The 24,050-nt window shown below is 38.0% G+C and overlaps 1 protein-coding gene across 3 annotated transcripts; it reads left to right on the top strand.

Moving 5' to 3' along the window:
• Positions 1-2,026: 2,026 nt before the first annotated feature.
• Positions 2,027-23,301, top strand: LOC114515984 (histamine H2 receptor-like). Of its 3 annotated transcripts, none has more exons than XM_028535313.1 (3): positions 2,027-2,273; positions 10,557-10,796; positions 20,774-23,301. In XM_028535313.1, exon 3 carries the CDS (start codon positions 20,815-20,817, stop codon positions 22,027-22,029), a length of 1,215 nt encoding a protein of 404 aa, XP_028391114.1. In that variant the 5' UTR covers positions 2,027-2,273; positions 10,557-10,796; positions 20,774-20,814; the 3' UTR covers positions 22,030-23,301. The 3 variants fall into 3 exon arrangements, with proteins under 3 accessions (XP_028391114.1, XP_028391115.1, XP_028391116.1); XM_028535314.1 differs by lacking the exon at positions 2,027-2,273 and adding an exon at positions 10,354-10,440; XM_028535315.1 differs by lacking the exons at positions 2,027-2,273; positions 10,557-10,796 and adding an exon at positions 14,874-14,981.
• The last annotated feature ends 749 nt before the right edge of the window (positions 23,302-24,050 follow it).

Genomic DNA, 24,050 nt, shown 5'->3' with positions numbered 1-24,050 from the left:
TTAAGCGATGTACTCCGCTATCTATTATTTTATTTGGACCATAATTTTGGCATTACAACTTCTAAACCAGTTCATGATGATTTGTAGTAGTAACAATTATATTACATTCATTTGATTACGTGGTTACATTTTTTCAAATTGGTTCTGCTTTGCAATAAGAATTATCTTCTTTTTCTAATAAAACATTTTGTTAGACAAGAAAAAAATTTGTTCCCATCCTAAAAAAATATACTTTGCTTCATATCCAAGCGCTCATTATCAGAGGCAGATTGGTAGTCAAAAGATGGATAAAGTCACAGTATAGCGAGAGAACAATAGGGCAACTTCACTATGCAACCCGGTGATCAGTTATTATCTGTTGATTTAATTGATAAGTTATGGCTGCCGTTAGCCAGCTCAATGTTTTGATTGGCTCGACATGCAATTGACTGGCTGCGAATATGGTAATGCCATGCCTAATAATATATGGGTGAGACAATTTTTTTTCTTACTTAGAGTGGTCGTACTGTTTATTCCCCATTCCTTATACTTATCTACCGGATAGCGTTTGTTTGAAACGTTGACGCCCCCGAATGACACGCACGTATTTCATGACCACTCCCTTTCGATGGTGATGCGGTACGGTTGTACCATCGAATTTGAGATATCTACCTACCCGTGGGTTTCTCAAAAAGATTTTCGTATTTTGGATGAATTCACGGTGGAGATGTACCCGACACGCCCCTCAGGATGTGCGTTGAAGAGGCACTTTACTTTCACGTTGGCAAACAATATTTCATTTTGTATCTTTGTGTATTTTTGTTCACCATGAGTGATTATGTTAAGGCACTTGAGATAAAGGTCACCAACGAAAATAGACATTCCTCTTTGAACCGTCAAATAGAGTGAGTACTTTATTATTATATTTATAATTATCGTTCTATGCTCTTGTTCAATGTTGGAGACTGGTTAGATCTAGGGATTCGATATCCACATTAACAATATGACTTGACTAACAAGTTAATCTGTGACATAAACGCTGACGCAAATATCATCTTTCGACTTTCCTGCCACAGCTGGCCACATGAATGCTGTTTCCGAATTTAGCTTTAAATTCCGGTTCTTGAGCATATTGGCACTATTTATAGCAAAGTTGGAAGTGAAATCAGCTTGATACTGCCGAATATGGCCATTATGATAGGTTTTGTGGAAGCCTAACTTCGGCTCTGAAAGCCCCACGAGTCGCGAGTTTCCATCTCGTGGTTACACGTGATGTGATACACGTGTTCTTGCGGCAAAATGAGCTTCATGGTTCTGGCAGTCAAAGCACGCAAAAACACAACTCAAATTTTCCTGTTTGCCGTTTGCGATATTGCTTTCCAGTGATATTCGAGGTCACATTAAGGTGCGCATTATTACCTCTGTAAAGCCCCTGCGGGGGAGAGCGGGGGTTTTGATATCCTCCCATCTGTTAGTAGACTCCTTTTTGCGAACCTGCTTGACTTGCGTTGACAAGAAACGCCTTTGCAAATTGCGTCAAATGTTTGCATAAAGCTCATTCCATAAAGTTTGTTTTTAAAAACATTCTTCTAACATTAACTCTCAGCGCGCATTGGGTGCTGGGTCATTTCTTGCGAAAAGAGATAACTTGCGTAAGAAAATCTACTTGCTTTTGCCCTAAAGGCTAAAAGAACTTTCATGATTCAAAATCCCATTCGTTCAAAGTTGAAGGTTTGTAGTTTTGGAAGGGCAACTTATTGAATTACCCCGGCCACTAGCTGTGTTAACATAACAAAGAGCTTATTGTTACATTGCGCGCGTTAACACCCATAAATCGTGCGATTAATTAATTTATTTTTGTAAACACTTGTCCAATATATGAAAAAATCCCTGTTCATCGAACGTCCGTCCAGTCATCCGTACGTCCGCTCGAAGTGCATGCCGACATTACGAGCTAACATTGTTTATCTCTTTAAGCTGGTTTTACTTCATACGTGTTACGGTGGTCGATATGCAAAGGTTAAACATTTGAAAAATTCACCAGACCCGAGGACAAGGACATTACCAAAACCTGCCATCTTTACTGTCAGCACTTGGGCAAATATTTCAAGAAGAATTTCATTAAATCTTGATTTGTACACTCGCTTTCATATTTACACTCTCTCGTGTTGCGACAGTTACATGTGGCTGTTGTTGTTTGCCGAGAAAAGGCGAGCGTTTTACCGCGGGAATTTGGCTGGAAAAGAGCTTGTTGCCAGAGTGTTGACCAAAGCCGGGGAAAACAAACTGATCAGGTACGTCATTAGGTAAGATCGTCGAGATTAGGAGCGTGAAAAACCGTATTTTACTGGACGCTACCTAATTTGATGGTCGCAAAAGCTTATCAGGGCTCCCTGACATAGCGGATTGTCTTGGGCCTGTTTTTCGACCATGGCGACTCGCATGTGGCGAACGCGTTAAAAACAAAACTGATAACGGTGGTATTTTGATTTACGATCTATTGTTTTTGTCGCTTTCGAGTCGAAAATTTCGACACGCGGAAAATGCGACGGTTGAAATTCGTCTTGGGTGACCATGCAGGGAAACCTGATGCATGTATGCACTGATGGCTGGCCAAGCACCAAACACAATTCTACTCCAGTGAATAAAGAAAGCAGAAATGCAGCTAACGGTGCCCACCTCCGTGCCAAGCTTAGTTTAGCCCGCCATGTAAAGTTGGTCGTAAAAACCGGTAGTATTTAAAAATTAATTTGATACAGGCATTGTTCTATAGATAAAATGAAATCCGTGTTGAAATAAGTTGTTCGCTTACAACTGACGTTGGACAAGACACTCGGAAGCGGTTTGTCAGCCGCAAAAACGTTTTCTTTCTTCAACTCTGTCATTGCATTTAACGCAACAACCTAATCCCGTATGCATGATTATTAATTTATTATGAGGGCTCACGCGAGGTAAATTAAAATTCTCGGAGACTTGTCTTGTACCCTTCGAGTAATGGCCCCATGCCATAGCTATGGATGTGCTTGAGTTTACTACAACGTCAGTGATAGGAAATTAGGGAGCGTGATATAAGGATGTCTGCGAGAACACATTAAGATCGAGATTGGCGCTATGGAATTATGCTTAATAAAAAATGTCATGATTTATAAGGACATTAAGGGTCTTAATTCGGCTTTGCCATTTCCACTGACTAGGGGGTCCAACTGTGTAGGAATGCCAGGAGTCCAATAGTATTCGCCTCGAGGTACATACCGGCTAAAGACAAATTATTTTCCGTAGACACAAGAACAAGAAACCCTAATCAAGTTATCATCGACCATTCAAACGCAGTATAGACTACAGTGAAATCATCTCTTACCACTGGTTAATATATCGAGAGTTTTTTTTCGAGACTGTACCCTAACGATTAAAGAACTCGGTTCTGTTGAATTCAGCGAATCAGCGTGAAGCTCTCTTGGTTTAAATCGATTAGGCTAGGTAAGCAGATATTTTTCTATATGCCCTCTGTGAAATTACTGCAATATAGTTACGTTTACCGCTCGTAATATCACTTTAGAATAGTTTTGAATGCTGCATATAATATGGTCTATATGGCGGCCATTTTGAATTAGTCATTCACAGAAATTTAGGAAGAGTATAGGATGGTATTGATGATAAATTATTATCAGGGAAACAATTAAACTAAAGAACCACTTTAGACATCTTCAAAACAGCAAAAATAAGATTTAGGTGCACGGGACCATTTAAAATGGCCGCTATTACAGCATTACTTATTCGGTATATTCAATTATTCGTGATCCAGTCTTAGTATATATATCAGTGTTTTTTTTCGCCTCCGGACAATTGCGAGGACAGTTATGATGCTTGCATGGCTTTCGATTTCAAAAAATATGTTTACATCAGTTCATGCCAAAGATAAAATCTGGTAGAATTCCCCCATGCACTTTTTTAGACACTCGAAGCTTTTATGCTTTGACATGCTTTCAGATTACCCGCAAAATCTTGTGAATGGGAATATTATATTTCCAAAATACTTCTGTCATCCGCGACTTGATGGTATAAGTGCATGACGCACCATTTGAATTGAACACTTGTGTAAGGACTCGCGAGTGACGAGGGTATCATGACGCCTCGTGACCATATGCGACATTACTTATGTCAATCGATTCGACAATAATAAAGTAATGACGGCTGGTTTTTACTTATCAAAATTCCTAGTATTTGCTCGCAATTCCTTGTAATTTGCGGTTTTTAGGTGTCGTATCATGACCGTACGGGACATCACTTTACTTGTGTTAATCGATTCAACTATGAATCGTGAGGGCTCAGTGGTTTTTACTTGTCAAAATTCTTAGTATTTCCTCGCATTTCGTTGTAATTTGCGGTTTTCAGAAATCAGATTATAACAACGGTTTACAACGTATAAAATTAATTATGATTGAAATACGAAAGCCGACAGCTCTCATTTTTATGAAATGTTTTATCGTAAGGCTGTAACCGTTCGTTTTGCGTATGCGGCAAATTTATATAAAAGGGCTCCCAGTGTCCTTTATAAACTTTAAAGTTTTTGAAAATTTTAAGCCTATAGCCGGTGAATATTTCAGGAAACGATGAGGGGATTGCTTTAATTGAGAGATATTCATAATTCAGGTCTTTCAGAGATAGTCCTATAACAAGTTTCCACATTGAATGCATTTGGTGCGCTTGGAGTCTGGTTGAAGGTTGAGAGTTAAGTTTAAACCAGCTGTGAACTGCATGTAACTGAATCAAAGTTTTAAAACTAATGCACAATGAAGTGTATAATCATATATGTGTATATATATATATATATATATATATATATATATATATATATATATATATTAATATATATATATATAGCAGGAAATGGCTTGTTCTTTCTCAAGATATATAAAAAAATACAGTTAAAGAAAAAATGACAACAATGCCATACAAAAAAACTCTCGAAGTATGATTAAAAGCTTACCTATAGCCGGCCCTCGGGTAATGTGCTAATATAGTATTTGGATGGTAAAAGGTATTTCCGATAATCGTGATTAGCTGGGACGAAAGTGTGAAACGATCGGGTTTTCTCGCAAGATCATGTTATTCAGAATTTGTTTCGTTTTATATACTGACATACATGGACAAAGTTGACACAATTCTTTAGCGCAAGTTGTCGGACTAGAACCAGGCTGCTTATCAACAGCCGCGTAGCATTGTCCACCCAATCGTTCAAAAAAATCTGTTCAAAACGTTGAAATTCTTTCAGAAAATTTGAGAAGTGTCGCTAAAACGCCATGTTCCCTGCCAGGGATGGTGTCGAACGACCTTAAATGACGCACGCCCCCTTACCCCAAAGTCAAGGGCGTGGCTACGCCCCTGCTTATTAATATATAACCTCACGTCTACCTTCTACTAACCTCTCACGTTTACGTTCTACTAACCTCTCACGTTTACGTTCTACTAACCTCTCACGTTTACGTTCTACTAACCTGTCACGTCTACTTACACAAACATTAGGAACGATTGATACGTGCCTTGGACACCTGGAAACGGGCTACTTTTGTTTAGTTTGACACTAACCTTAAAAATATACCGAAAAAACCTTAGGATGGTCTCTCTCGTCTGTTTTAAGTATGTCTTTAAAGTTTATAAGATGAAACATTAGTTTGTTATTGAAAGTGGAATTTTATGTCATGCGCGAAGAGATATATAGGGAGTAGTTTCTCCTCTAAACTACAAAGTTCTATAGTACATATATCGGGAGTTTTAAGGATGTTTTAATTTGAAGCGGTGAAGATGGAGTGCATGAAGCTTTTTTTTTTATTTCAGTCACAGAGTTCCTGTAGGAGGGTCTTTATCCGAATTCGTGACAGTTTTACTTCATTTTATATTCAAACACGTTTCCTAAAAAATTCGGTAAAGTGTTTTGTTTAGTAAAGTCTTTAGTCTGTTTTTGATGTTGAAGCTGTGACTATGAAATGTTGCTGACATAGGCTGTATAATACTTTAAATAAATGCCCCTTATATTACTATATGTCTATGCACTTATTATACATTTTGCCGCCGAAATTTCACAAGAGAATAGTCATACGATTCACTGTTTAGAAGTGCTGACAAAACGAACAGGATACAGCACTGTCACTGACAACGGAAACGTTTAAACGTGCAGAACGGAGGATAAATGTTCTTGTATAGACCCGGTGAAGTCTAGTGAGTAATACTTTCGGCTTTGCAAAAATTAGTATAAAATACTACATAACAAACACAATCATTTGATTTTATACTGCATGCATGCACTAGAATATTGAGTATACATTCAAGCCAAAAGTTGTTCGAAGTATTTTATAATCAAGTATCAAGCGGCCTAGCTCTGCTTCCCACATACAATGACTGTATATATATGTAATGGCATGTCAAGACAACTTATATATATAGCCCTGTTTTGCGTAAGGCAGATGCAATGCGGTCTTGAATTGGTTCGCATTGGATGTGAGAAAGTGCACCTGCTGTTTAAAGAAAAGTCAAAATAGATCACGCATTCATATTTTTATCGTTTAATGTTATAAGGAGGGAATGAGGAAATTAAATGACTATCGACAATTTTCGTAGTATCTGTTGATCTGAATTATTTGAAACTATAGTGCTTGCAGATTTCCTAAGTTAATATCATGCATAGCTATATAGATTAGGCTTTACTATATATACATGCGTGGAACAATTATAAACGTTAACGTACGCTCGCCTATTTTTGAGGCTTTCCGGCATAGTCTAACAGGGGCGCCGTGGGTGTGCTAATATAGGGGTGGCCAAAGGCAACATTATTCCGACCAGCACATTTTTTTCCCGACATCTTTATAAGAAAAAAGTAACGAATATTGATAAAACTGACAGGGGGTTTTGGGCAAGGACGCGCATGCATTTGCTATGACAAAGATCACGAGCTACGTCTGCTAATGAATATGACCGATAAATATTCACGTTTTACATACGCTTTTCAATTGAGTAGTTGAATAATTTTTGATACAGTTAACTGTTTGTGGGAAAACTGTATTACAGAGATTTCTAATCCAAATGCATTAACAAATAACGCGATACGTTATTTCACGATACTCTATTATAGCTTTGTAGTCTTAGTGGATGAGCATACAGCGTATTCTATACGCAACATTTGTTTATAACTAAAATATAAACATATTCGCAATTGCTTCAATCCTCTCATCAGTTTAGTTCTTCCGCTGTACTGTCGTGGTACCTTATCTTTGTATAAACTTCAGGAACCGTTTGACTAAAAGTACTAACTTGAAAAGGATTTGCTGTAGCTCCAGCATTCTGATACGGAACATGCGACACCGCGGAAATTGGTAGACTTAGCCGTAATTCTCAATACTTAGACTTTAAATTCGGCAAGCTAAAAGATTTATAAATACTCAACAAAATATCTCTTGCACAAAAGATTTGAAGCTTGCACACGGCAAAAACAAATCATCTGAAAATGTCTGAAAATGTCTCAAAATGGCCATTTTACGGTGGCAGATGCATACGAAGAGCCTTCAAAAGTTTCCAAAACCGATATTGGAAGAAAAATTGAACTTGTTTTCAACTTATTTGATAGTATTTTCTTTGACAGCAGTTTCTGAATACTAGGATTCAAATGTGAGCAACTGATGAGATATTTGACTTCCAACACCAATTTCTGCGGTGTCGGAACATGCTGGTGTTTCTTTAGACGGTAACCATATAATGCAATAAACTGTATAAACTCATGCACTGAACAATACTATGCGGTCGAAGATACATCGCCATTCATGATTTTATCGCGCCAATCTCCGGCATTTCAAAAATTACATTCCTTGCATGCATAATGTTATATTAATAGAAACTATGTTTATCGGAAACCGGAAACGTTCAGAAGAAACAGCTAGTTTAGCCTGCGCGACAACAGTAGCTATAATAAAAAATTGGGGTAGTGATCGTCTATTTTCTGATAGTTCAAATACTTTTGGGTTGTTCAGCATAGCACAGCCACAAATGCAAAAATAGCTTAGTCTCTGTTATGATTGATATACTCCGACAACATGCAATGTTCGTAAATTTCCGACAGGTTTTAATCCTGGGGGGGGCCATGGCCCCCCCTGGCCCCCCCGGCCACGGCGCCCCTGTAGTCTAATATATATCTCCACAACGGAAGGTTTACAAATTGTCTGTGAAATACATGTCAATATTGCACCCATTTAGACATTATAATGTACAAGTAAATAGTTCGACTCAGTCACTTCCTATATTATACATACAATATATTATTAAACGGAGTATTCATAAATACATTGTTATATAGTTGTAAATAATATAATATCGTGGTAAATGTGAAAAATAAGACACGAATTCTTAGTCTTAGCAAAGGTTTAACATATATTCAGATTTATCTAGGATACTTATCCTAAATGATTCGAGAAATGTTCGGCGTTTTTTCGTCGCGTTGCATGGGTGACGTAAAAGTTTTTCGGTTCGTCAAAAATTTTCGACGGGAGGTATATTTTTCGCTACGTATACAACATAAGTGTGAATGTATCTCCCGTTGACAATATATACGTCTTTCCAATTCTGTTGTGATGCAAATTTAAGCAAATCGAACAAGATTGCAAGCAGACAGGTGATGTCGATGGACATGCAATTTTACGATTTCGGCAACCCGGCTCTTTAGATCAGATGCATGCATGATAAAGCGAAATGTGTACTATCAGATACAACGAATATAAAAAAAACTTAAAAAGCCTTAAATAAAATAAAATTATATAATTTTCAAAGCCAATAACTCTTTATATTTTTTGTATTTTAAATTAACCTCTACTTCGCCATTTGAAAAGTTACTGGCAAGAATTACAGCAAACATTTCGGTTGCATGAGCTCGTTGTTAAAATCACATGCAAACATGATGCGTAAAATTCGCACATGCATACATTGATATCAGCAACGCTTTGAAAATTGCGCTTGTTATCTGCCCTCAAAATATCCTTTGTTGATCGCAGGCAAACGGTGCCTTTTGAACTGTTGCATAGATAAAGGCAGGATACATATAAAGACATGCTCCGGCATGACGGGCCATAATTTCACGATGTTTCAACAATTCCAACGGTTCCACCCGAAATTGGCAACATTTGATGAGGGAATTTGTTGCCCGTGGTCGACACGAAGACAGATTTGATATGCCGTAAGCATATAATATTGTAGTGAACAGCCAAAACAGGTGCATATTGTATTAAGATAAAATCTTCTTGGAAACTTCTATAGCTTATTGACAGCGCTATAATTTCCCTTCTTATCTGATCTGCGTGAATAGCGACTTCGGCAAATATAGTCACGGCACAATATAGATATAATTCTTTCCCCCACTCGTTATTGCAATTAATGCTGTATGTATACCGTGTTTCGATATTGTTGTTCACCGTGCGTTTAAAAAAAAAGTGCGCAGTTGTACATGTAGATCTATTTTGCCGCTGTCCTGAAACTATAAATAAGCAGTTATATCTATACGAATTAATTGTAACCTTATGCACATCCTGAAAATGTAAAAATCTTCTGGGCACTCATATTTTTCTTTCAAAACACTCAGTATGTTAATCCTTCTCCTTAATTTGACAGGAATAATGGGAAATATAATGCTATATATAGCGTTAAAAAAAAAGTATATATATGTAGATATTCCGATTCTTTGCTTACCAGGTTGCTATTTTGAGCTCAAAAACGTGCCGAAACCTTTTGTTTGTTTTTGAATGTTTCATATTCATGAGCACTTGGGCAGTGTAAAATACCATGCAGTTGAACGTGCGAAATGTTAGTCATTCAAACATTACATAATCTGGCCATGCATAGTGAAGCAATATTTGGTCATAAATCGCTAGATACTCTTTGTCAAAACAAGCTGCCTAGCAGCGCTTTTTCGTATTGTCCAAAATCATGTCCAAATCAATAACGAAATCGTGTCTCAGCTGCCTAATGTGTGTACAAAAAAACGTCTTGAGAATCTTGACGTTTCAATCAACCCGTTTGAGGGCTTTCACAAGGTGGCTCAATTACCCGATTGCATGAATTAGTGTCAGTCATAGTAACTTTCCTATACTTGACTCGAAACGTCGAGAATTTTTTTTGAATGTTTGATATTGCGAGTTGATGAAATGGATATTTAATCATAGCCTTTATTAGTATTTCACCGGCAAATTTAGCACGAAAAACGGCTACAGATGATAAAATCTTATCTAGACAATGCTTTTGCTTCCACCACTCAAGTACCTATATATAGACACGTTAAATTAAAAGCCTTTCCAAACAAATATTTGGACATGTATACATACAGCCACTGAGCCATGATGGATTTGGGGTACAGAATGATTGCGTCCATTTTCCGCTACGCTGTCCAGTCTTCGTTTCCAGATCAGTGGGCATGCCCCCGATTCGTGGGTGCGTGTACGCCCGCATTAATTGCATGGCAGACCATATTTTATGTTGTCTAATTGTCATAATTGTCATAATATGTACGTGTAGGTGTTGAGTTCTGCCTGCTTATATCCACTTAGGTTTCATCCGACGCTGTGATCACATGCAGGGTTGCGAGTTTCCCTTGTCAACACCAACTATATACGTCGCGACCGGCTCGAATATAAACGATATAATACCTTGCCTCGGATAGTTTCACTGCATCACGACCACTACGGCGAATCTAGCACCGTCTGTTTCCATTGCCCTACAGGAACGACACACATTCTTCAGTCAGACGCCACCAAACCTCGTGGAATTCTAGGGTTGAACGAGTCGAGGTAAGATGTTTGCGTGTTTGCATGCATAGGAATTATTACGAAACCTTGCTCTCGTTCGTTCTTGAAGCTTCGAACATCACGCGAGATTTTGCTTTTGCGCTTTCGACACGGCGTGCCGTTTTAAATGGACGGAAATTATACCGGAAGATACTCGTAAATGGGTAATTGATTTCGGCAAAACTTTACGCCGTTAGAAACATTGTTACTGTAATAATCTCTAAACTATTTGAGCTCAGTCTTTTGTGTATATTCTGGGCATTTATGGTCTACAAATATAAATGCATGTTATAAATTAGGTATCCTTACTGATAAATGAAACGGGTATATCTAATTCTAAATGAATTTGCTTAAATTGTACCAATGTACATAAGTTTTGTTTGTGTCACCTAACCTGCCTAAATTCTATCGTATCTTGCATGCTTCGGGCATGAGAGGTCAATCCATTGTTAGGTCTCCACATGCAAGTAAAAGCGAGCTCGAAAACCTCAACGGTCCTTTAATTTTAGCGAACCCGGAGCTCTTTCAATGCAAACAAACAAACTTTCTCGTGTTGTAATAATGAATTTTTCAAACGTTTCTATTCCATAAAAGGCCGAAGCTTATCGCGTTGACGTTCATTCAACTGCAGCGGCCGTTACCTTGTCAATATTCAAAGGAAAAGTGCATTTGTTTTGAACCGCGCAAACATCCGCCTTCCTCTAGACTAACGGGAAGCCTGACCAGTGTTTGAAAACATTGCAAAAAAGGTAAAAACAGTATGACGCAGTGGAATTCATAATACCCTGAGCATATGGGCAATCCCAAGCGGAACGAAACAGATTCCAAAAGTATCAAATAAAGATCTAAAATCCAGATTTTACTGTTTTCATTGCTTTTTCTTTTTATCGTTATTGTGATCTCGGAGAATTCGCCAACTTCACGATTCTATTACGACTTTCATATATAGTCATATAGAGCCATGATGTTTGAGTTAAGAATCAGTGGCGGACCAATGGCAATGGCAATGTTTATCGTTACATCTCAAGGCCACTGTTTTAACAGTTTCTTCCGCGAATGTTCTCCTCAAATATACGTGTTCTATCTTGGAATTCATACCTGATTTGCATGAATTTTCGGCCGCAATTGGATCTGCGTTTAAGGTATATACGAAGCTATTAATTGACATGCAATTTGCTTTGGTTTTGGAGAACTTGTAACCACGTTTTAAGATGAAATAGGTCGGTTTTAATCGCTGTTTTGGTTCCATAAACTCCAAGCAACTGCTTCGAAACTTATTGTTTACCTAGGCAGAACGTAGGGCTGGTTGTTAATTTGAATTTCTTTCACGTCATGAAAGTCTATCAAACAAGCAAGTTCTGTAGGGTAGAACATTGTGGACATAACGTCAGCACCTACATAGACACATGATATGTATTCATTGCACGAACATTAAGTACGGTCATTCACAAAATGCGCGAAGCTGTTATTTAATACCGCCTTATCCACAGCTTAAGCCATAAGTGGCTTCGAACGATCGATTCCTGGTGGAAATACAGTTATTTACATCTCACTGACATGCCGTGAATATCCGTGGTTTCTGTGTATCTTTATATAGCTATATATAGGGCAAGAATTATATAATACCTTAATTCATTTAATAAGCAGGGCTAAACGAGGTTTTTGTGTTTGAAAAAAAAGGGAAAAGGATCTTGCACATCAGACGCGCATCTTTGACGTGCTATAATCTTTAAATGCCCTGGAATATATTTAAATACTAAAATTACTTCTGTGATTTTAATTTAAAATTACTGCTGGTTTAATTGTATCATTGACTCTAGTGCATGTGTTCGAAAGATTCAGCTTCCAAGACTCAGAGCTTCTTTTTTTCGCAAGGAACAACTTTTCAGCTTTATCTACGGCACTTCATTCTATAAATAAAGGCGCATTTTAACATCCCATTAATCTGTATATCGCGTTCCCTTGGGATGATAATTCCGTTTCTCTTCAGACACGCACGCCCTGACCACAGTGACTGACGTGGAACACTGAATGCTCAGTAAACAATGCATGACTGGCCGCATCAGTGTCGCATCCTGAGTACGTCATTTCCTCATTCTTGATCGTAATGTTTACTGTTTACTAGATGAATTTAGCTTCACACATTCGCAATACTGTCAACACGCGACCCGTGTACTTTGGAGGTTATGCCAATGCAGTATATAAAGATATGACAATATATCATGATATATATATATATATATATATATATATATATATATATATATATATATATATATATATATATATATATATATATATATTAATTCCGGTTTCGACGACTTATGAAGGGGACTTTACCAATAATTAATGCAGGCAAAAGGGTGATTTAGTAGCTATTAATACACTGGCAAAATATACGCTTGTCTTTCCTTACATCTTGTGAAAAGTGTATAGTAGTTTGAAAATGCAATGCGAATGCGTTTATGGTTAATCGATTTTGAACGAAATATACACAGCTGGTTGAAGGATCGATATGCTCCTTTTCTAAACGTCACATCGTTTGAAAACCTCGCTTGCATGCGACAAGTCGTTCAACGACAAAGCGCTGTTCACATGCATCATATTTCACCCGTCAGAGTTGATTCGGATCGATGGCTGTCAAGCGTCAAAAAAGTTGTGAACAAAAAAACCGCAGCTGGTTCACGCAGTAACGACTTTTAAGTCGTGTTTTCTGCAACTTTACGTGGGCAGATTTATATATTTATGAGAAAATAGCAAGCAAAATAAACTTTATAGGATTTTTCCTTTTTAAAAAAGCAAATAAAAAGATAGCGTGAACTGCTTATTAAGGATAAATTATAGATTTTAATTCAATACGCCAACCCTATGGCGACGAAATTTAGTGCCATTACGACGATATGCATTGCATACACATTTTACTTAAAACAAAATTATGAAAATTACATCTATGTAAGATATATAACGTTTTTCTTGAAATGTTTATTAACGAAAATTATGTATATAGATTTAAATTCAATCATCAATAACATATTATACAGTTTCCGCTACGGCCATGTGGCGTAACAGTTTTAGTAAAAAAATAAGTTATGAAAAATATACGTATAGCTACAATAGCTATAGGATTATGAAAATGAAAACAAAAATGATTAAAAAGCTTTTAAAAGTGTTACCCAATGATATTTGTGTCTGTCGGTTCGGCTATTTCGAACAAATGATTCGTTATCTGTATTTGTCGATGAAAAAACTTTCCTACACTCTAAACCCTCATAAACTAATGGTGCATGTATAACACTGTATCCGTATCGCTATTTTATCAATCACATGTGCATTAAATACAAAAAGCATGTGTGAAGCACAAAAGTTAAACGTGGTTAGTTTGAATTTCATACAAATATAACTATCGACTTTGGATGCGGTTTCGCCTTGTCCTTATCTGCACAAACGTTCATAAAATATCCCCCGTGTCGTATGTTTACATAGCTAGAAGTTTCCAATTCAAATTTTCTCTCTGTATAAATATGCTCAAAGCGGTGGTGAAGTGTACTTTTCATTTGCAACAAATGACTGGAACGATAAATTTTTGTTTAGTCATTCATCTCCGGTTAATTGCAGTGGCTTTTTAAAAAAGGTCCTTGATGCTTGCATGCATGCATGGATTAAAGTCTGAGAATATAATGATCAGTGAATGCTTGTGGGATACGCTTTCGCGCATATTACATATACATCTCTTTAAGTCTACAGCAGTCAAAAATGCCTGAAGAAGATGGCAGAAAACTCCGGTGAAATGTCGAGTGTGGGCATTTTCGCACCATCCCAACGCTGTCTCCACTCCAGGTCTGCAGATGAAACAGAAATTTAGCGCGTCTGCTTCGAGCGTAGCGGCAAAGTCAATGGGCTGATAAGATCCAAATCAAAATGTTATCGTACTAATTTGAGCAGTAATCGTGTAGTTAATCTGTTTCATATATACACACAATTTAGACATGCTGTTTACGTGCGGAAAAGCTAATCTGATTAACATACGCGCTAGATGATTAAAGCCTGACCTCAGACTAAAACACACGCCAACCTCTGTTATATATATAGACAGACGCATTTTCCTCCGCGCAAAATAGACTCTTTGTGCTCGCAAATTATACCGGAGAGACATCGTATCGAAAGGTAACTACACACGGATCCTTACTGGTGAGTAATTCTTTTATTCCTCTCTATCAAGTATCGTCAGATTTTTCGATTCACGGATGTATGAGACCATTTATAATCATACCCATATGTTGTTTGGCGTGTTCACCATTAGGCGTACGCCAACGTGTATAATGGCTAATAAGTTTTTACTGTGACTCTGTGAGTTCACAGATAGGCGATAGCCCAAAGAACCTTGGGGATTGCACCCTGAAACTTAAAAAAAAAGATACTTAACATAGATTCTGCATGCGAATAATCCTTGTTTATAAATATAGTACATATATATATTTATATGTATATATAGATGTATATATGATATATCGAAGCATAATATCGTAAACTAGTAGCTATATTGATTGGCCGGCGCGTCACAGCTTCATGCAGTCTTCAGGAGTTCAGGCCTTTTTTTCGAGTCAAACAAGATTTTCAGTTAAGACTGAGTTTGATCGTTCTGATTCTCAAATATCCGTTCTAAAACTTCTGAAAATACCAGTCTTGAGTTATTTAGCACCATCGTTTATCTACGTTTTAAACTATTTCAGTAGCTAATACTGCTCAAAACTATGCTGGTAGCTAGAGCTACATAGCTATATATACTGTCGTAATGATCTATCGTAAACACGCGAGCCTTGGCTTGGGTAATTATTTTATTTATCTCCGGCATAACAACTCGCTGGCTAAATTGAATCCACTTCTCAATGCGATTACGAGGCGTTGAGTGAATAACAAGAGCTGTTACGAAACCTTTTGAAACGTTTTGCTCGTTAAACATATCAAAACATTACATATAAAAACATAATAAGATTAACAACGATTCCTCGATGTCATTCAATTGTTCATAAAGCAACCAGCGTTAAACGAATCAGTCGAAAATTATAAAATGTTATGGGTCCTTCGTTTGAGCTCTTGTTTATTAAAAATCCTACTTGAATATTGTATGATAAGGACTTCGTATTTCCTCAATGAAGTTGCTCGTTAAAAACACTTGACACGCCTGGAAGCTTAAAGCGTATAAAGCAACGTCATACTCGGTATAGCATGTTTCAACCGAACGTTTCAACATTCAAGCTAAGGCCGGCTGCATGGCATGCCACGTCAGAGTTTTTGTGGCCCGTATTTGCAATGCGGACAGGCCTTAATTGTGGCCGCGGCTTATAGAAAATATAAGCCGATTTTAGCTAGAATCAAGCCATAAAAGAATTATGGCATAAAAATAATTATTTTCGAGGCGTACTTGAGTGTTTGGGATTTAGTTCGAAATTCTTCAATACCAAAAGTTCAAACCGAATTTGATTCGATATCTTGGATCGAATTGGCCCGATGCACGATTTGGTCAGCTGGACTGCGCGGTCAGCGGTGGGATTAGAAAAGAAAGAAACTGTGGAAAGTAATCGATTATTGCACAACCGTCAGAAATATATAAAAAAAATCGAGCAAAAAGCACTAATCTTGAGGTTTAGATTTTTGGCTGAAGCCTTTGGAGCTTTTTTTGTTCAAGAGTACCCCTTGAATGACACAATTCATGCTTTTTTAAGTGAACTTCCCTCACTGAGAATACTTACGCGGTTTTTTGTAATATTTGTGGCTAACGCTTAAGAGTAGTACAGTAAATTGAAAACATATTGTGAAGATTGTCACTTTTTATGAGTGATTATGAGGTGTAAAATTTAGCAACACGGTTGGGCACATTCCACCATGTTTTTTGCCATGCATAGTCCCCGTTGAATTCACTTTACAGTGATTTACAAGTCGCTCATTTGATGACAAAGCTATTGGTCATTGACTTCCAAAGAGATTTTCAAATCAAAATATACCAATGCAAGTCAGGCCGACTTTGACAACCCCCCCCCCCCCCCACCCATGCATTAAGGTCGACTTGTTGCATATGAGAAGCCAGAGCTCTAAAAATCCGAATATTTTTCACGACAAAAAACAGCTGGGTTTTTTTCTTCGAATAAGCTCGACTTTTCCGAACGTTATTTTGATATCATTATGAACTTGGGAGGGATGAGGGATGCCAATTCCCCTATTTGGTAATAGGTCGCAAGGCTCTATGCATTACTTGTTCGACTCATTTACTTGTTCAACTCATTTACTTGTTCAATTATTTTCTGCTAAACTCCAGGCTGACGAAGCGCATTCGATTTCCCACACTCCACCCTTAGACCTGTCACCCGATCAGCTTCGTTGATGACCTTTGTCGACAGGACTGGCGCAGGTGCTTTAAACTTCCCGGAAATTATTTTCTAGGAATAACTTGGTGTCGTCTAGAATTTCCACTGACACACAGTCACGGCGACGACTTGTACGGTTTTGAAATTTCCCTCTCGCTTAACGATTTTGAGAATTACCTGTGAATCTTGACTATCTGTTGTGAATTATACAAACTTCGAAGGTATAAAATCGTAATTAAAAACATATGTGGTTTAAAGTTACCGAGGTGAGGTGATTGTCAGTCATCAATCACGTACTTGTTGCTCATGCAAGACTCGTATAGTACAGTATAGTGCATCCATCAATTTTTGGGATTGTACACTTCAGAATCGCGATTGGACTGGGCAGGCAGAGCAGCAGGCTGGGCAGCAATATCAAAAAAAGCAACTCTTTAATTCTCAAATGTGCAAAAATTTTTATATTATTTTATGAGGTCCTCACGTAACATTGAGCCTTCTTCCGGAATATTCTAAAATTTCCCCCGCGGGTATGGTCACTTTATTCCCGCAATTCTTTCGCAACTTTGACTGCATGACTACGTGCATGGGCTGACAAGAACCATTAATCCATTTTCAGCTCGTGTTACTTTTAGTGACTAGATTGAAAAGTGACAACGGCTTAAAACGAGAACATAAATCAATATCATACTCCCGCAAACTGTATTCAAAAAGTGTCAAGTGATTTCAAACAAGACTACCATAAATCAATGCCTTAATGTATTTCTTAATTTCTACATTCTGGATCTGTTTTCCCGTGTCTAAGCAGTTCACACGATTTGGCTCAAGGATTGAGAGAACCGGTTTTACTCTTCCCCAGGAAGTATTTCACAATTGACCACAATTTTTAATTCTCAAACTGAAGCACGCGAGGCCTACTGGGTGGCAGAAGTTGAAACAGTTGTTAGATTTCAAAGTGCTATATTAAAAGTTAATTGAATGGAAACAAGGCCACATATGGCTTTGATTTTATGTTTACCAATGTGACTCATTTTATTGATACAACAGTAATGAGAAGTAAATATATCTTAAAACTCATTATACGCCATTGTCAGCTTTCCATAAAACTCGTCGCTGTTGCTATGGCAGTTCTTTTTCAAAATATACACGAATGTTATTTTTATTAAACCCTGTCGGATTGCAAACGTGTTGATGGGCTGTGAAATTCCCCACGTTCCGTCTTTCGAATTCGATGAAACTATTAAATCTACAGTATTTTTCCTGTACGAGTTTCAGCCAGATGATGCTGACGTCAGCACGCAACTGCTTCGCTTTGCCTTTGAAATTGGAAGCCAATATGGCGGGCATGTCGAAATACGATCTCAACTTAAATCTAATTTGTGGTTGTGGAGATGTCTGAAGAGGTTATTTAAGTTTCTAGGTGTTCATGAGAAAGAAAGAATGGTTCTCAAATGATAATTTGTCATCAATATCCTCTTACTACTCATAGTTGTGCGGATGAATCGCTAATTAGTATAATTCAACATGGCCGCCATATGCCTCACTTGGCCGTGTTTTAAAACACGTTTTAAACTAATATTGCGAAATATCGGTATTTACGTAAGTCACATAGGAATATGTATGTGCTTTGTAACTAACTTAAACTACTAACTTAATGTTAAAAACGCAAGGATTTACGTTCGTTCAGTATTTGACACATATATAAATCTGATCTCATAAAGAATATTCCGGCTTTGATTTTTTATTGTGGTCAGTGGGTGTGATGAACCTCAACTTGTACCTACGATATTGACCCTGCTAATGATGTGGAAAAAAATTCGAGCAATTTGTTGACATTTGCGAATTCATTTCCCCCTTGACACATCGCGAAAGGCTTTGAATCATGATCCCGTGAACCTTGAATCTCGGGCTTCGAAACCAGTGTCGTTGTTTTTTCGAGAGCTACAGCTCTCTCGCTTTAGATTTCATCCCAATTTTGCTCAGTGTTTTCGAGAAAGTATCTTTTAAAAAAATAGAATGCGCACTTGAAAACCATATTGCCGCACCTCAACTTATCTTCAAGATAATCTTTCGAAGAAATCTTTAGATCTCATCCCAATTTGCGATTAATAATTTGAGCTTCAAAACATCGTCCGAACTCTCGGAAATCTCTCGTAAATCGCGCCCAGATTGTCTCAAATATCACTGGAAGATTTCACAACTCCTCCAAAAACCACCTCCTTGCGACAAAACTGTTGCACTTGAACTTTCATTTGCAATAATCTGGAACATAACAAAAAAAATTAGATTACGAGAAAGAATGAAATTACTTCGCCTAACAAGTATTAGCACATTGCTTCCTTTGAAAATAAAATCTTTCCTGATCGACGCGCTTGAGTAGGATGACTTATATTCCCTCCATAAACTAAAGAACTGGCCAACATTTTCAATGCTACTTGATCTTGTTGATGGAAAAAAAGCGTTTCTCGCGATTCAACTTCATTATGTCTAAAATTGCATCGCAAATTACATCCTTTCCCACTTAGACTCTTAAGTCCACTACGAAAAAGATATAATCCGTAACGTTATCATGATGTACGTGCTTAAGCGAACACAAGACGTAATATCTTGCCAACTTTAGTCTGAAGACTGAGATAAACAATCGCTCAATTCAGCCTAAAAAATGCTAAACGATAATTTTTAACAGAGGCTCTTCCAGTGAACTTTATTATCCCGGTCCTAGATACAGTAGCGAAGGCGTGCAAGTTGACATGTGTAAAAAACATGTTTTCTGATGTAAATTGTAGTTGTAGCTATATCTTAATTCTTATTTTTTTTCCAGATTATCGAATTCCAATTGCATTTTAAAAGCTGGTTTAGTGCATGGTAAATAACAAAACAAAGATAAAATAAGTAAATCTTCCCGGTAAAGCGTGCGTAATATAAACGTAGATTCATACACAAAATTTGACTTTAAAATCCTAGTCGAAAGCTCAGTTATTTCTACGAGGAATATGATACAGTGAACAGTGCAAACGTACATTCTTGGGTTCACATGATGTCATAATTTAAAGTGGGGTCAACTCGAAATCGAGGCACGAGAATTGCAGTTAGTTGTTCGCTAGTGTTGACATTGTATTTGGGAGGAAATGGATGTGATTTCGTATCATATGCTCACATATTTGCACCGAAGCAAAACCGAACAAAGCTCCTCGCTCAAATCGCTGATTAAAATGACCAATAAAACCCCGCAATGAGACCACAGACTATAGATACGCGCAAAAAGATTTAAAAAACTCTAACGAGTCTCAAAAGAACTTGAGGATCAAAGAAATGCGCCGTAATATAAAAAAATGCTTTCATAAAGTACATTTTCAGTTTTGGAAACACACCAAGTCACTGGTATAAAATAAGACTTTTACTTATCTTTAGAGAGGGTTTTTTTGGATTAGCTGCAGCGATATTGTTTGAGATTTTCACACTGATTTCGACTTGAAATTTTCTCGCTTTTCTCGAGAGTTCCCGAGCGAGTATTTTATAAGACGTCAACGGTCCATACGTCATAGGTCGCGTGCCACAGTATCCGGGCTTCTCAAGGTTGATATTTTGTAATATGATGACCCTTGTTTTCCATTTCTTTAGAGATCACCCCAACAGTATCGCCGTCATTCTCAACAACAGGCATGAATACGACAGCGATGAATCTCAGTACGCCATCTGGCTATGACACCATGAACAACCCAGATGGTTTTACAACGGGTGGCATTATGAAAGCATTTTCTTTGGCGATCTTGATTTTCGCCTCCATCATCGGCAATCTTGTCGTGTCCGTCAGCTTCATGATGTTCAGGAATCTTCGATCCATGACGAATTACTTTCTGGTCAGCCTAAGCGTCTCGGATATTCTCGTTGCAATCCTGGTTATACCTTTCTATCTGGTATACCAACTGTACCAGCCACGTCAGTTCTTTACGCCGGACAGGATGGCGCTTCTAAATTTCTGGAAGATCATGGATTTCTTCCTCTGCCTGACAAGCGTGTGCACGTTGACTGCGATTTCTGTGGAAAGAAACCTCGCGATATCTCAACCGTTTTATTACACGAAGTTGATATCTCCGATTCGCGTCTACGTGACCATAGCCTTTCTCTGGATGTTCGCCATGACTGTCTCCGTTACAACCCGGCTCGATCCTTTTGGAGAAAAAAGCAATTTGAGTGTATTCATAGTGGTCACCGGGTACATCTTGCCTCTGATGATTATCCTGGTGATGTATGCACAAATCTGGCTCGTTGCTCGTCGTCAAGCGAGGCGCCTACGTCAGGACGGGGCCCTAGCAACCGACTTCAAGGCAATCAAGACGATCGCGATTGTCATTGGAACTTTCTTCTTGTGTTACACACCGAATATGGTTCTTGTTATCTGGTTTCATTTTTCTCTGAAGCCGGCTCCATCGCCCTATTTTGTCACGACGGGAAAATGGCTGATTTACTTAAACAGTTGCGTTAATCCTATCATATATTCGTGTTTTAACAAGACATATCGGAGAGGCTTTAAAAGACTCTTTCAAACGATCCTGGCGAAACTGCGCGAGCTTCGAACGCGGGCAGGCGATGAGCGTGCGCGCAAGATGAGACAAAGTCGGCTGTCGCTGAACATCACGATGCGAAGTAGCGCGGGCTCGCTGCTAGATGGTTCAAAACTGGTCACGGCGAGTTGTCATCAACGGGACTCCCTCCAGTCGCGTGCATCCACGCAGTCGTTCTCACTGAATGCGGCAAACAGCGTGGACGTCTGTAACAACGAGCACATCGCTATTAAAACGTTCACCAACGGCGTGGGACACGCCAGCGAGCCTGTACGACCAGCGGAAAGCGCAGTCGAGAATACACGGCAATAAACCACCACGTCCTTTTGGTCGAGCAATTACGACGCAACGCTCTCCCTTAGTTGCAGCAGACGCATTGTTACGTTGTTATGTTTTTTGGCTCTGGCAAGTTTGAAATCCAAAACACACAAAGTCTGCATGCACAAAATGGACTGTCGTATTTCGAGACCTGCCATTTTCAAGTTGATTTGATGCCTAAACTCGCAAGAAATGCGTGGGCAGCAGCAAGATATGGATCAAACATGCAGTCTAAATTGTATCCATTATATGTAGTAGCGATTTGGAACGAGAAGATTTAGCAAGAACTTAGAACTTGAATGCAGAACATTAAAGCCCGTCATCCACTAAGCGAAGAATTTATTCGCGCGACGCAAAGCGATGTCTGAGATCCGGTGATGTGATTGGTTTGCGAAAAAAATTCGCCACGAAAAAGTAGAAACGCTTCCTATTTTTTATATCTGTTCGCGCGAATAAATTCGCCTAGTGGAAAACGGGCTTAACATATTGTGAATATATAGATGTTGAGATATTGTGAAAATGAATCCGGTGTTGATATTTTTTACCAAAACATCTCCTGAAGATGAAAAAAACGGAAACGACTTTATCGTTGGACAAAGACACGAGTCATCATCAACATGGCTTTCGCTAATCCCTTCGCTTTAAATTTTCGCTCAAATTATGTATAAACATGTTTTTCCTGAGCATTTGTATCATTAGTGATGGCAGTTTGTTGCGAATTTCATTCCCGGAGCCGGTTGTATGACACTTTCAACTACATTTTGCGTAGTTAAGTCGTATGTAACTTAGAATTTCACGATTGGTCAATTTTGTCATTAACTGATAAACAAAAAATCTGGGGCCGGATATACGAAGGCTGGATAGCGCTATCCACCGGATAGTGATTTTCTCAATCGCTTTAAAATCGTTGTTGTCGGGTATAACTTTGGTTAAATCTTAGTGTTTTTAAATTCTCTTTAACAAGTGTTGGCTCCAAAGTTGTAATTTTATTGCTTTTCAAGCAAGCTGTCCGGCTTTCATACAACCTACCCCAGCCCCAGGTGTATAACCTTCACCATACCATCGCCCCGTCAGCCCGTCTTATCGGTGAGATATCTATGCACATAGATTATATACCAAGTACAAATCTCAGGTATAGAACTTTATCATGCAGGAATGTACTTCCTTCCTAGCTATATTTCGACAGGAATCATCAATGCATGACTGCAAAGCCAATTTATCTGTATAGTGCTGCTTTTGACTCAGTCTAATCTATTTTCACTCTTTGTACATATTTGTGTAATAAATATTATGTAAATACTATTTTACTGTGTCAGAATTGTATATTAAAAAGTTATAACACTGTTACAAACTCGTTGTAGCTTTCTCTTTAACATGTCCTAAAATACTATTTATAGTATTTTTTCCCCGGTTCTTTAAATATTTATCAATTTTATTCTCCCGAAGAATCTCGCCTTGAACGTACGTTGTAAATTGTAATCAGATATTTTTCCTGTAACTTGCAACGATCATTTATTGTCTTTATTTGCTCTTAAAATTACGACTTCAAAAATGCAATGGGAATTCAGGTTTTTCTCTAAAACTTTACAGGAAATTCCTTTTGTTGTTCTATAACATCCCACAATAAGGATAAATTTATCTTTTCTCTTAGATTTTGCAGTTCAAAACATCTCTCTTACCTCGTCTTGCGATAATTATTGAATTTTACAAAATCGAAATTAATGCATAATATAAAAGAGTACATTTTGTATTACTGTTCGTCTAGCTTCTTTGCAAATGGCTGATAGCTATAATTATCGTTTTTTAATGCGTACATAAACAGCGATATTGCCGCTTCATTATCATATTATAATTTGTAGTGATTTTGACGCATAAAATAGGTACATCTTGGCGGAAAACTACGACATTTTAATGGCCATTCTTCACATCAGCTGGCACGGAGACATTTCGGAATCTCTGTGATAAATTTGAGGCAGAATGGGGCCTTTTTGAGGTACTCTTGGCGATTAAGCGTT

The sequence above is a fragment of the Dendronephthya gigantea genome, unplaced genomic scaffold (assembly GCF_004324835.1).
Source record: "Dendronephthya gigantea isolate DGI-Jeju-01 unplaced genomic scaffold, DenGig_1.0 000005F, whole genome shotgun sequence".
NCBI lineage: Eukaryota > Metazoa > Cnidaria > Anthozoa > Malacalcyonacea > Nephtheidae > Dendronephthya > Dendronephthya gigantea.
The sequence above is the reverse complement of the archived record's forward strand: the minus strand, read 5'-3'. Positions and strand labels throughout refer to the sequence as shown.